Source organism: Anomaloglossus baeobatrachus, chromosome 2, assembly GCF_048569485.1.
Source record: "Anomaloglossus baeobatrachus isolate aAnoBae1 chromosome 2, aAnoBae1.hap1, whole genome shotgun sequence".
In the NCBI taxonomy this organism is placed as follows: Eukaryota; Metazoa; Chordata; class Amphibia; order Anura; family Aromobatidae; genus Anomaloglossus; species Anomaloglossus baeobatrachus.
In genome coordinates, this window is record NC_134354.1 from 472,241,704 (window position 1) to 472,255,617 (window position 13,914).

The 13,914-nt window shown below is 41.1% G+C and overlaps 1 protein-coding gene across 4 annotated transcripts in view; it reads left to right on the forward strand.

The window, feature by feature from the left end:
• The window catches only part of CLIP2 (CAP-Gly domain containing linker protein 2), a 183,299-nt gene extending 171,741 nt beyond the window's left edge, over nt 1-11,558 (forward strand). For all 4 annotated transcript variants that reach the window (XM_075336353.1, XM_075336354.1, XM_075336351.1 and 1 more), the window contains 6 exons: nt 805-888; nt 5,655-5,811; nt 6,759-6,918; nt 7,524-7,709; nt 10,215-10,277; nt 10,925-11,558. In XM_075336353.1, coding sequence (XP_075192468.1) covers nt 805-888; nt 5,655-5,811; nt 6,759-6,918; nt 7,524-7,709; nt 10,215-10,277; nt 10,925-10,936 — 662 coding nt within the window. In that variant the 3' untranslated portion in view covers nt 10,937-11,558. The remainder of the gene's footprint in view (nt 1-804; nt 889-5,654; nt 5,812-6,758; nt 6,919-7,523; nt 7,710-10,214; nt 10,278-10,924) is intronic.
• Nucleotides 11,559-13,914: the final 2,356 nt, after the last annotated feature.

Below are 13,914 nucleotides of genomic sequence, written 5' to 3' on the forward strand. Positions count from 1 at the left end.
CACTGTCAGTATGTATGTTCCACTGGACACCACTGTCACTATGTATGCTCCCCAGGGCCAGTATGTATGCTTCACAGGCCAACACTGTCAGTAATGTATGCTCCACAGGCCACCAGGGCCAGTATGTATGCCCCATATTCCCCAGTAATGTGTATGCCCCCTACTGATCCCAGAAATGTCTATGCCCCCCACTGACCTCATATTTTCATTGAATCTTTGTATTGTTTAACTTACTGTTTGTTTATGAAGGGATAGTATATATACTATATACAGTATTGGGTGGAACTGAGTTAATTCTGTTAGTTCGGCCCTATAAAACCATCCCAATTTCTCATGCGGCCTCATGGGAAAATTACTTGCCCACACCTGAGTTAGAGGATCCGGTTTAAATTTTTATATAATATTATGTTTATTGGGAAACTTTTGAAATATAACATTTTTTACTCTTGCTATCATCATTTTATTGGTTTAGATAAACTGAAATACACTGCAGTATATCACATTTTAATGCTAGAAGGGATAATGTAAACACTACTTAGCAAGAAAAATGTGTGCACAAAACACAAGACCGTGAGCAAATCCAATGACACAGCGACACTAATAGACAGTGACAATCCAGACTTGGCAGAATGTGGCACAGCTTGCAGCTGCTGCGTAATGTTGGATGGGCTCGGATTTGCAGTCAGCAAGTGCAATATGCAATATTTATTCAGCCAAAAATGTGTAGTCTTTTATTTTACAGGCATTTTTGTCTACGTAGCATACCACGGCAGACAGTAACATTTTTCATTTTTTTGTATTTAGATCTGCAGCTCAAACTTAGTAAAAGAGACAAAGAAGTATCAGCTATGTCGGTTCATATCGAATCTTTAAGAGCTCAAATAAATGGTAAGTTTACATCTTTGGTTTCTGTGCAAGAAATCTAGCAGTTTTAAGTACCATATTTTTCGTTTTTTGTAAGACACACAAGATTATAAGACGCACCGCAAATTTGAAGGAGGAAAATAGGAAAAAAATCATTTTTACTGTTAAAATGAGGGTCAATCTTATAATTCTAGTACCTATTATATTAGCTCACCAGGAGGGAGAGTCGATGGTGAAGTGGCTCAGGAAGGTCACAGGAGGCAGGGTAGGCGATGCTGCGGGCTCAGAGGAGGGGGTGTCGCAGCTCAGGAGGGTTGGTAATGCTGCAGGCTCGGAGGAGAGGGTGTCATGGCTCAAGAGGGTCAGTGTGCAGCAGTGGAGGGTCGGAGATACTGCAGGCTCGTGTGGTGTTGGGGTGGCGAGCGTCATTGATCTGCCAGCGGACTGCAGGCTCCATTGAATCACTGTCCATTGACAGGATAGACTTCAAGAAAATGGCCACAGAGGCGGCACGTGCGCTGATTGGTCTCCGCGGCCATCTCGTCAATCGATGGCAATTCAAAGCAGCCCGCAGATCAATGGCGCCCACCGCTGCGACACCCCACGAGCCCACAGTATTGCTGATCCTCCGATGCTGCACACTCACCCTCCTGAGCTGCTCCACTGCAGTGACACCACCTCTGAGCCCCCCGTATTGCCGACTCTACACCACCACTGCTGCCCCAAAAAGCCATATGCGGTTTGTAAGATGCACCTCCATTTTTCCACCAGGTTTGGGGGGAAAAAGTGCGTCTTACAAACCGGAAAATACGATATTTCTCGTTTCTTTTTATGTATAGCTTCACTATGTAATTTAACATGAGTAATCATTTAAAGGAAAGTCACCATAAGAAAATAGCTGTTGTTTAAATCAAGTTGTGTACAGTATTTTTCGGATTATAAGATGCACTTTTCCTCCCAAAAATTTGGGGGGAAATGAGGGATGCGCCTTAAAATCCGAATGTAGCTTACCGAGGGGTGGTGACTTGGCGGAGGGCTGTCTGTACGGCTGTGTGCAGGCGGCCAAGTGTGTGCGGCCAGCCGGCAGGGTGCCTGTCGGTGCGTGCAGCTGGCCAGCAGGCTGCCTGTTGGTGCGTGTGGCCTGCCGGCAGGGTGCCTGTCCGTGCGGGCGGCCGGGTGCCTGTCGGTGTCGGCTGCCTCTCTGTCCTGGCAGCCGGGTGCCTCTCTGCGCAGGTGGGTGCGCGGCCTGCTGGCTGCCACTCTGTGCGGCCGGGCAACTGGCCATGTGACTATACCGGCAGCGGTGGCTGTGCGGCGGGTGTTCTAGCCTGTCCGCGGTCCCAACTTCAAATGATGGCGACGGGAGTCAGCGCGTGCGCAGATGGAGCTCTTGCATGAGAGCGCCATCTGCGCACACGGCGCTCCAGGCGTCATTTCTTTGAAGCTCAGACTGGGGACAGACTAGGACACCCTCCGCATAGGCCTGCTCCACCACACAACCACCGCAGCTTCCGCTGCCACCACTGACTTGCCGTTGCCACCACTGACCGCTGTTACTGCTGCCACCACTGACCCGACATTGCCGCTGCCATCACTGACCCGCCGTTGCCACTGCCACCACTGACCCGCCACCACCGCTGCCACCACTGACCCACCGCCACCACCACTGACCCACCGCCGCTGCCAACACAGCTTCTGCCTCCTGTGACCCGGCTCCACCACTGCTGCCGCCCCCTTCGGTAAAACAACACCGGAGTATAAGATGGACCCCATTTTTTTTACCTTTTTTTATCTCTAAATGTGGGGTGCGTTTTATAATCCAGGGTATCTTATAAAACAAAAAATATGGTAATTTAAAAATAATTAGCAATGGTATTTTTTTCTCACATCACAATTTATTTTTCTTCAAAGAATGAAATTAGTCATCTTACAATTTTTCATAATGGCTATTTTAGACTCTTATTTCGCCTGCAGAATTAAAATGGCAAGTAACACCTCTATATACAACTGATAAAACATGATCCACAATCACAATAGGAAATGTCACATCTGATCCTAATGCTCATCACTTAACAATGTCAATTTCACACACTTCTTAGATGCATCCATACAGAAGAGGAGGTCAGAATCTGTGCATTGTGGCTAATGTACATGTCTTGTTAGATTTTATAAAGTCCGAGTGACCAGTGGGAAAATTATGAAGATTTCTCATTTGTATTTTTAACACAGATTGTGTAAGAAATAAAAACAAAAACCTTGACAAAAGTTTTCAAAAATACATTTAACACAAAAATCTGATTTAATATGTAAGTCCTGATTATAGTGTCCCTTAAAACTTAGTTTTAAATAAACAGCAGTTTGCTCAGGATGTTATGTCACTGTGTCAAACATTTACAAATTTGTTCAGCTATATAGACAATGTAAACATATAAATGTAGTGAAAATGTAAAGCTGCGCCAAAGTGTCTACAGGTAGTGCTTATTTTGCTTGTCTATGCTAAGTTTACACCTCCTATTTACATTGTGTATCATTTGTGTCAGTGTTTTGGCAGATTTATGGCACTCAATGCAATAATACATGTCTAACCTCTCTAGCAAACTACACCATTTTCCATCTAGGGCACTCCTCCTTGCTTGTGTAGGGTAAAAAAAGGCTAAAATTGTGTCAGAATTCTGTTACATTTAGATTAGTAAAGCTCTCCCACTCTGTCTATAATAATAATAATAATAATAATAATAATAATAATAAATATAATAAATATAATAAATCAGATCATTTTGGCTGCCCTTTAAATTGTTTCTTATAGCATTAAAGGGAAGCTGTCAGGTCCCCGATGCCCTCCAACGCAGCAGTATTGATACTTCTATGCCCAAATTTCCTACCTAACCAGCCCAGAATAACGATATTCACTAATATGGATGTTTTTTTTTTAAACTTATAAACCTCGCTGTCCCTATGCTAATTAGGCCTTTTACTAGTCATGGGGCGTTTTAGTTCCACAGACTAGTCGGCCCTTTTTCCATGTTATCACACCCCTGTGGACGTAATACCATGATTTCCCACTAGACAGCATCACTGCCAGCTAATGGAAATTTTACGCATTCACACGGCTCATTTCGGCCATGTCAGCACGCCTCAGAAGCAGGGTGGAAGCTTCCCGGATTCATTAGGTGCACTGCGCATGACAGAAGTTCAGAAGACGGGTCACGCACATGTCTCCTGAGCTGCTGGTCATGCTCAGTATGCCTAATAAAGCTGAGAAGTGTATAACTGGCTTCAAAGGCATACTGATGCAGCCAAAAAGAGCCACACGCATGCACAACATTTCGAGGAGCTGCCGATGATGCCGTCTAGTGGAAAATCATGTTATCACGCCCACAGGGGCATGATAACATGGAAAAAAGAGAACTAGTCTGGGGAACTAATGCCCCTCCAACTAGTCACTGTCCTAATTAGCATAGGGACAGTGAGGTTTATAACACTTTTTTAAACATTCATGTTAGTCAATAGCATTATACAGGGTCTGGTTAGGGAGGGAATTTGGGCATAGAGATAACAATGCTACTGGGTTGCAGGGAATAGGAGAACTGGCAGGTTCCCTTTAAGCATGTCTGCATTTGCCTACATTTTTATTTGTGATGTAGTGCCTCTGATTTTCTACATTATAGATTCTCTCATGAGACATTGATGATTTAAATAATAATATCTACAAGCTATCAAAAATAGTGCAACATCAAGCTTGCAGATAACCTGGAACGATTTCTTTGTCGAGAATCTCCATAATGTTAAGGGCGCGTGTAAGCTAAGTTTTGTAATGTGGGATGTCACTTTAAACTGGTTCCAGTTAATTATGAATATTAAAGGGGTTTTCTAGTGTCAGGGACATATAACGTTCTAAAATAACAAAGACAAAAAGACTGACGGCACTCCCTAAACTGCAATGTGAATAGGTACTCCTGTTCACATTGCAGTTTTGGGAGTGCCGTCAGTCTTTTTGTCTAGATTAATGGGGGTCAAGCCTTCTGATCGTTCCCTCACTAGCCACAGGTGATTTTATTCTCTATAGCAGGTTCCTATCCACTCATACAGAGGAGGTTTTTAAACCCAGAGAAAGGCTTCAGTTCCGAGTAGGTACCCAGTAATGAGATTGCCTTGACGTGGCTACTGGGCAGATATAAAAATTGCCATTTTTGTAAGCTAAATATCTCAATTTTTCTTAGATTTCCTTTAGCAGTAATGCATATCTATATTTTACACTCATGGTTTTGATGCTTTAGCATCTGTCTCTTTTTTTGTCACTAAAATAACAAACAGATCGGGTACCCGTCCTCCACAGGTCCAGTGATGACCCTTCACTGCTGCTCGTGATGTCACATTAAAAGCACACATCAATGCTACCTGTAACCAGTCATTGAGCTAAGCAGCTCTTGCTGTCTACCAGGCACAGCTGCTGAGCGCAAGCATTGGTTACCACTTTGATGTGAGCTGTTCACGTGACATCACTGTAGCTGCCATAACACTGAGACCCAAGCTGTGGCAGAGATCCAGCACTGGACCTGTTTGTTGTTGCACGTATTTTACAGGTATTTGCAGGTATTTTATTCTTGAAAGTGGAAAACCCCTTTAATATATGGGTTTACACTTTGCCATAGCCTCTAGCTGTGTGTTGTCATCATCAAAGAAAAACTATATTGTTCTATTGTTATATAGTTATAATAGCACATTATACATCTGTAAATGTCCAATTATATAATATTATATTGCTTAGTAAACTTTCATGTAACCAACAGCACTTGAGAGCAAATGTAAATCAGGGGACAAGAAGGTGGATTCATTAGTAAAAGATAATAAAAAACTGGAGGTGGAACTGGAGGCTTTTTCCAGAAAGTCCTATGAGGCATCAGGTCAATTTGTCATGATCAGTCAAGAATTACTCAAGAAAGAGAGGTAAGTGACACCAGGCTATGACGTCAGAGACATTCTGAGTGCAATGTCTCTCTCATAGGCATATCTAGAGCACATTTTTCATTGATTTGTCTGTAAACAATATTTGTATAAAATAATCAATTTTGCAGTTTACCTTGATAAAAAAAACAATATTCCTTTCTCAAGAATGGAGGGATTATTCTACAGTTTACAGGCCATTCACAAGGTTACTGAGCACCTTAGATGTGACCGGTTTTCTAGGCAGGAGGGCATAATTACAGGCTGTTTGCTGTGTACTGTAGCTTTAAAGCGCTATTACGAAGCTGGATCACCTCAGTGGTCCAGTTGTCCACCGATAATGCAGAGGTAATAATCAGGATCACACCTGATTATTTAGTCAGTGGTCCAGTGCTCCACCGAAAAAATGGAGAAGTAATAATCAGGAAGCTGGGAGACAGAGAAGTGTTTTCCTCCTTAAGATTGAAAGTGCGACAAACCCTTTAAGTTAGTACATAATGTATAAATCTATGTAAAGCATGCCATCATTACAGGAGGAAAAGTCTTTTATTGGGTTTTTTATCACATGTGGCACAATGGGCCATTTGTTTTGCTAACCTTTCGATGAGATCCATGTATATTGAATAAGCTTCTAGTAATATGTAAAATATGTGTTGAGTAGGGATGAGCGAGCACTACCATGCTGGGGTACTCGGTAGTCTTCCGGAAAAATGCTTGAGTTTGCCTTTGACTTCCAATATACTTGGCACTTAAGTTGAGCCCGTCCAAGTGTCTGACCTGCTCGATTTGAGAACTGAGCACCCGATCATGGTAGTGCTCACTCATCACTAGTGTTGAGCAGTCTAGCCTTTGTTTTGTTTTTTTAGACATAATGTACACAAAATATATGCATGTACCAAATGGCAGTATTTTTAATGTCTTGTATCTTGTGCTTGTCATTGACAAACCAGGAGCCTAAACGAACTAAGAGCTTTGCTACTTGAAGCCAATCGGCATTCGCCAGGACCAGAGAAAGACCTGAGCCGAGAGGTCCATAAGGCAGACTGGAGATCAAAAGAACAGAAATTAAAAGAAGAAATCAAGGCACTTAGAGAAAAGTTGATGGTTTTGGTAAGTAAAAATAAAAATGTTACATTTTGATATTTTCTTTTTTTTTTTACTTGTGAATGAACCACATTATCCATAATATATCTTAAAGGGTTATTTCCACTATAGTAAGTTATCCGCTATTCAAAAGTGAGTGAATAACTTGATTGCTTGGGGTTGTTAGCCAGACAGGCGCTCAGTGATCCCGAATATACGATTCTGGTACATGAGACCCAGACTCTGCAGACTTCTTGATTTGAGTGGAAATGCGCATGTTTGACCTCTGCTTCATTCAATGTCACACAGGAAATTTCATATAGACAATGAATGAATTGGAGGTAAAACATGGGCATATCCACTCAAATCAAGACAGGAATCCAATAGAGAATAAATAAAGCAAAGGTCAAACATGCACAGCTCCATACAATTCAAGAAGGGACTCTGCAATGTCTGGTTCTCAGGTTCCAGAGCCCTATTCTTGGGATCCATGTGCTGTGACTTCCAGTGATCTCAAGAATGGAGCTCTTTATCCTCTTGTGGCTAGTGGATAATTTACTATTTAGGGAATGATTGTTTAAAGTTTTATACAATAGTTGCATGTTGTAATCTAGTTTATTGCTGTACATCAGGATAAAGAGAAGTCAGGAGGAGATCAGAGAAGATATTCATTAATAGATCCAGCTACAGAATCCGAGGTGCTAAGGTTGCAGCATCGTTTGGTCAGCACTGAAGATGCTCTTCGAATAGCTCTTGACCAAGGTCAACAAACGGAGAAATTAATGGAGGCCATGAGAAGCAGTGCTGAAAAGTTTCAGGTAAACCCTTTGGTAATTTAATCTGATCTGACATTAACATTGACATTTAACCTGACATTTTTGGTGCCCTCGCAATATGTTTTTAGTGCTTGTTTTTGCTTGTAACCCACTTTGATTTCAATGGCGAAAAACTAAAGTAAAAAAAAGGAAAAAAAACCATGCTGTATTTAAACAAATGGATACAAACACACTATTACTAAAAAATGCTACATTTTCTTCTGTGGAACAAAATACCGTGAAGAAATACATAAATAACATAACGTGTGAAAAAGAACTATATATATATACTGTATATATTTATATATATATATATAATTCAATTACATATGCTGTCATTCACAATCTACATTATTTTTACTTACATTATTTTAATCTGAATGTAAATTTAATTTAAATACTGTCCGACTGGTTTACTGGAGCAGCAGCTACTGGGAGAAAGGGAGATTTTATGCTCCCTGCAGCCGCTCACTTCCAGTAATCAAGGCGGCTGAGAGGTCTGTAACACTCACCGTTCACTATACAGTGAACATTATTGATCACTACCCTGCACTTTGATTCACAGCCTGCTCTGCACACATGTGCTGGAGATGATAGGTCACCTTTCAAAATGTAACTCATAGAATAGAGAAGATGGAGGAATTTTGTTCTCCATCTTCTCCTCATTTGAGAGAATTGGATCACACTAAAGGCCCCATTACACACAACGACATCGCTAACGAGATAACGTTGGTGTCACGGAATTCATGACGCATATCCGGCCTCGTTAGCGACGTCGTTGCGTGTGACACCTACGAGCGTCCGCTGACGATCAAAAATACTTACCTAATTGTTGATCGTTGACACGTCGTTCATTTCCAAAATATTGTTGCTGGTCCTGGACGCAGGTTGTTCTTCGTTCCTGAGGCAGCACATATCGCTATGTGTGACACCCCGGGAACGGCGAAAACCAGTGTTCCTGCGCTCTCCGGCAATGAGGTGGGCGTGTCATTAATGCAGCTGCTCTCCGTCCCTCCGCTTCTAGTGGAGGACCACTGTGTGACGTCGCTGTGACAGCGCACGAACCGCCCCCTTAAAAAAGAGGTTGTTCGCCGTCCACAGCGACGTCACTAGGAAGGTAAGTCCGTGTGACGCGTTCTAGCCATATTGTTCACCACGGGCAATGATTTGCCCATGACGCACAAACGACGGGGGCGGGTACGCTCACTAGCGATATCGTAGCGTGTAAAGCGCCCTTTAGGCGACACTCGCATCATACTCTGATCAGAGTTTGATCCAAATGTCATTTATATAATGGATCTACCGTAATTCTCTTGCATGGAACAATCTATGAATAGAATGAAAGTAGAAACTGTTTCCACCCAGATCTGCTTTATTTCTTGGCTGCCTCTTGTAGCTATCAGTGTCAGTGCTACATTTATATATTTTAATATTTAAGCTTGTCACTTATGGACATTGCTAATCCTCATCCCCACTGCCTTGCAAGCCTTTTTTACATGGGGATTTTTTTACTGGACTCCAGTACTGCTATCAGTATATGAATAAGATCCCATTGACTTTCCCCTTATAGTACTTGACAGCCGTACTTAGACAGCCATTATTAGATTATCAGCCCAGATTCATTATTCCATTTATGGGGGGGTTTTTGTCTAATTTTTTTCACGTGTTTTTCATCAGTGCCTAATTCTTCTTTTCTATTGTGGCTTTTTAAAAGTCTATTTTATACGTTTGTATAATTCTTTTTTTTTATATTCCCCATATTTGGCTACCAGATATGTTTTTCTGATTCATCATTTGCGACTTTCCTAAAATTTGCATATATATTCTAGTCCCCTCCTGCAGTGATTGTGTGTATGTCAGTTATTTTGGTATCATTGTTGTGACGTTTCACGCTAAAAAAAAAAGTCACAAAAAAGATTAAAAGATAAAAATAAATACTATTTTTGTCTTTGCACAAAATTCATGAACCAAATGTGCCATTTTGAAGAATTTGGTGCAAATTCAGCAAAAATACCCCAATACAAAAAAGAAAAGTGACAAAACACCCCCCCCCCCAATCCCCAAAACAAATGATGACTGGAGTCCTTTGTGTTTACCACAGACACGACAAAAGGGTATGGGAAACTGTTAACGTCAGGAGGCTGCAGATCAAGGAGGCAGCCCTAAGACATTTTTGGAGAAACATCTTTTCCAATCACAAGATATTAAACAATGAGAAGACTTACTTTTTCCCCTACCGTAATATGAACTGCACTTATTAGAATCATAGTTTCTAAGCAGTGATTTCTTCTTCATCATAAATTACAAAGTAACTTATTTAATTAGCATTTTCAGAAAACAAATGACTTGTTTACTTTACCAGCTCAAATCCTTATAAAGCTATACAACGCTCCTGGTTGTTTTCTCATAATATTGCCTCATTATGAATGTTCATAGCAACTTTTTTGAATGTGCATGCTTTCTTATTGTATTAGCAGAATTATTGTATTTCATTTTTATTTCTGTTAGGTGACTGGAAACTCAGGTTCTGCCAATGGTATCCATCAGCAAGACAAAGCACATAAACAAGAGGTATTCTAATTATAAGATACTAATACATGTAAAAATGGATAACACATTATTTCGTCTAAAACCTTTATTAATTTTAAGTTAAAGGGCTTGTCCACTACATTTACATTTATGGACTATTCTTAGGATAGGTCATCAATATCTGATTGGCTGGGGTCCGATAACCCGCACCCCCACCGATCAGCTGTTCTTGGTACCGGCAGAGGCAGCAGGTAGCAGGAAATGCTCAGTTCCAGATTTGCTCCATCTTCTGATTGTGGGCGTGGCCAAGTACTGCACATCTGCCTCCTATTCAAATCAATAGGAGGCGGATGTGTAGTACTCGGCCACGGCCACAATCAGAAGAAAGTGCATCTCTGGAACTGAGTATTTCCGGCTACCTCTGCCGGCACCGAGAACATCTGATCGGTAGGGGTACCAGATGTCGGACAATTGCACAGCTCCCATTGAAATGAATGGATGTCCACTAACGTCAATTAATTTTGTCTGTTATTAAATGATCCAAGCAGAAGACTTCATCGTTTACCTCTAAATAACATAAAAAGGCATTTTGTAATGATTGTGCCACACAACACATTTAATAAAATGTAATTTAATATATCAATATATTCTATTGGGTTTTTATAATTTTTTATATATTTTTATTTCAGGAAAACCATTGAAGTCCAGAAAGAATACTGACTATATACTTTCTAAGTTTTTGCAAGAACCTTCTCTGTAGTGGGACTGACATATCAGAAAGTCTTGTGCGGTATTCCTTTGTGAACAGTGTTGATAGATCCTCATAGGACAATCATCTGGTGGTCACTGCTGTATTTGGGACAAAGCTGTAGACTAGAAGACCAGGACCCATCATACCCTTACTCAGAATCTTGTCGGAGCTGACTGGAAACTTCCTGTTATGTGTAAAATCCCCACCGCAATGATTTTATCTACTTGTTGGAATTATATGAATTTTTGGAATTCACATGGCATTTAAACACTAAGGGGCTGATTCATCATTTGCTGGGGTTTTAAGTCAGTTTTCTCTTTTTGTCTTGCCGCATTCGCTGCCATTCGTTGCACCAGATTCTTAAAAATGGTTCATCAATTTTGCAAATCAAAAATGTTCTTTATTTTTATCTTTAACCATTTTTGCGCCTTTTAAGATCAAACACTCATATGATACGCAAAAAATCTCCGATGCACAAGAATAAATCACTCCAAGGGGGGACTGAAGTACATTTGCGCAAAAATTTTGCAACTTTTAAAAAGTCGCAATTGATGAATCAGCTGCAAACATCTGTAAAACAAAAACTAGTTGTGTACTATGGCGAATATGAACAAAAAATAGACAGACACATATAAGAGAGACTTCAAAATAGGTATAAATTAAAGGAAGAATTTGGTGCAAATCAAAAACAAGCTTAAAAAAAAAAGACTAGACAAAAAGGAACAAATACAATAATGAATGTCGTCTTTTTGGTGACATTAGTCATAACTATCCACTAGTTTGACCAATAATGTATTGCAAAGGATGAATGCTGTAAAACGGGAAAGGTTATACTTAGTAAAATAATATCAGGGCATACTCCTCTGTCCCCTCTAGATTGTTTTCTGGTCCCTTGGCACTGCTTTTTTAAAGAGAACTCGTCAAAAACAGAATTTTGCTGTAGCCATAGCGTTAAACTACACGTAAATACTATACTAAACAAGTATAGCAGTGTGCTATACTTTTTAATAAAAAATTAAAGGCAATCTTTCAGCAGGTTTTTGCTACCTCATCTGAGACCAGTATGATGTAAGCAAAGAGATCCTGAATCCAATGATTAGGTTAACCTTGATTAGGTTACTTGGTGCAGCTGTTGTGACACAATCAAGAGTTTTTATGTTTAGCAATGCAGTAGAGCTGAGAAACCTAACCCCACCCATACCAGGCCCTCTGTGTAATGTGTACAGATTGTAAGATGCTTATCACTAGAGATGAGCGAACCCGTGGAAATTCAGTTCGGCGGGCGCAGCCGAATCGAACCTCCATGGGTTCAGACTTGACCCAAACCCCAATGGAAGTTACTGATTGGCAGTTTGGGTCTCCATCTACATTCAACCAGCCATAAGCAGAACACATCTGGGAGAGGGTGGGTGGGGATTTTCCATTTTTTGTCGGGGTTACACACTACATCCAATCACGCTGTTGTTTTCCCCACTGTCAGACGTTAAACCACTGCAAGCAGCTCACACTGGGCTGAGCACTGAGCGTATCTGAGCACACAGCGATGCTCACTGAGTGGTCAGCATATGTAAAACATGCAAATTCGAAACCCAAACTCTGTTTTTTTTTTGTAATGTTGGTGTTCAGCACAACCATTGAACACCAAACATCGAGTTCTCTCATCTTTACTTATTACAGGAGGGGGCATGTCAGATTACCAGGCACGAGCCTGCTGTAGCTGATGTACTATGAGTAGTGATAAGCTCCTGATGCTAAAACAATCATTGCAAGGAAAAAAACAGCACAGAAATTGATGAGAGAGCCATCGCTGAAATCTGTTTTAACCTCTACAGCATGCTGTTTTCAGCTTACATAGAAAAAACCTGCTGATAGATTCCTGTTAAGTTATAGTCTCCAATTTGTTTGCTTCCAGTCACCAGGGCTGTGATCAGTCAGCACTCGCTCTACAGTGAGCATGCAGTATGCACTTCCATTGCTCTTTACTGATCTCCTGCTCTGTACAGGGCAAGATGTCAGTCAAGGAGCAGTGGCCATGATTGCAGAGCACTCACAGTAGAGCGAGCACTGACTGATCACAGCCCCGATACCACCAATGACTGGAAGTGAGCAACTGCAGAGAGATTTTAACTTAAATCCCCTGCAGCCACACCAATAAGAAAGCTGCGCATGTTTATAAATGGATTTTTCTGCAGATTGCTGCCATGGCTGCAGGTAAATACATTTTTTTGCTGACAGTTTCCTTTTAACATGGGCTATAATTCATCATGCACACCGTTTATTAGAAAAAGACAATGTTTAATTAAAGAGGTACATATATTTCTTTTTTATTGTAAATATTTTATTGTTATAACAGCCGCTGTCTAACCATACCCTACAAAACGCTTCCCCGTGTTTGTTATAATCAAGGCTATTCATAAACAATTAGGCAAATGCAATTAGTTAACTTGGTTCTAGTCTAATGGATCTGGATTTATGAGTAAATGATATGGAATATATTGCCGATTAATCATGGACAGTTTTAAGGTACTTTGTGTTAAATTATGTCTTTGAGTTTAAAAGGGAACCTGTCACCAGTTTTTTGCCCTATAAGCTGCGGCCACCACCACTGGGATCTTATATACAGCATTCTAACATGCTGTATATAAGAGCCCAGGCCGCTGGGTATAACATAAAAAACACTTTATAATACTCACCTAGAAGGTTGCTCTAGTGCACAACGGTCGGATGGGTGGTGCCATTCTCCGGAACCAGCGCCTCCCGCGTATACGTCATACACACGCGCCGGCATTGAGGTCCTGTGCAGGCGCACTTTTATCTGCTCTGCTCAGGGCAGATCAAAGTATTGTAGTGCGCCTGCGCAGGATCTCAATGCCGGCGCGTGTGTATGACATAGACGCGTCATGCACCGCGGCTTCAGAATAAAGAAGA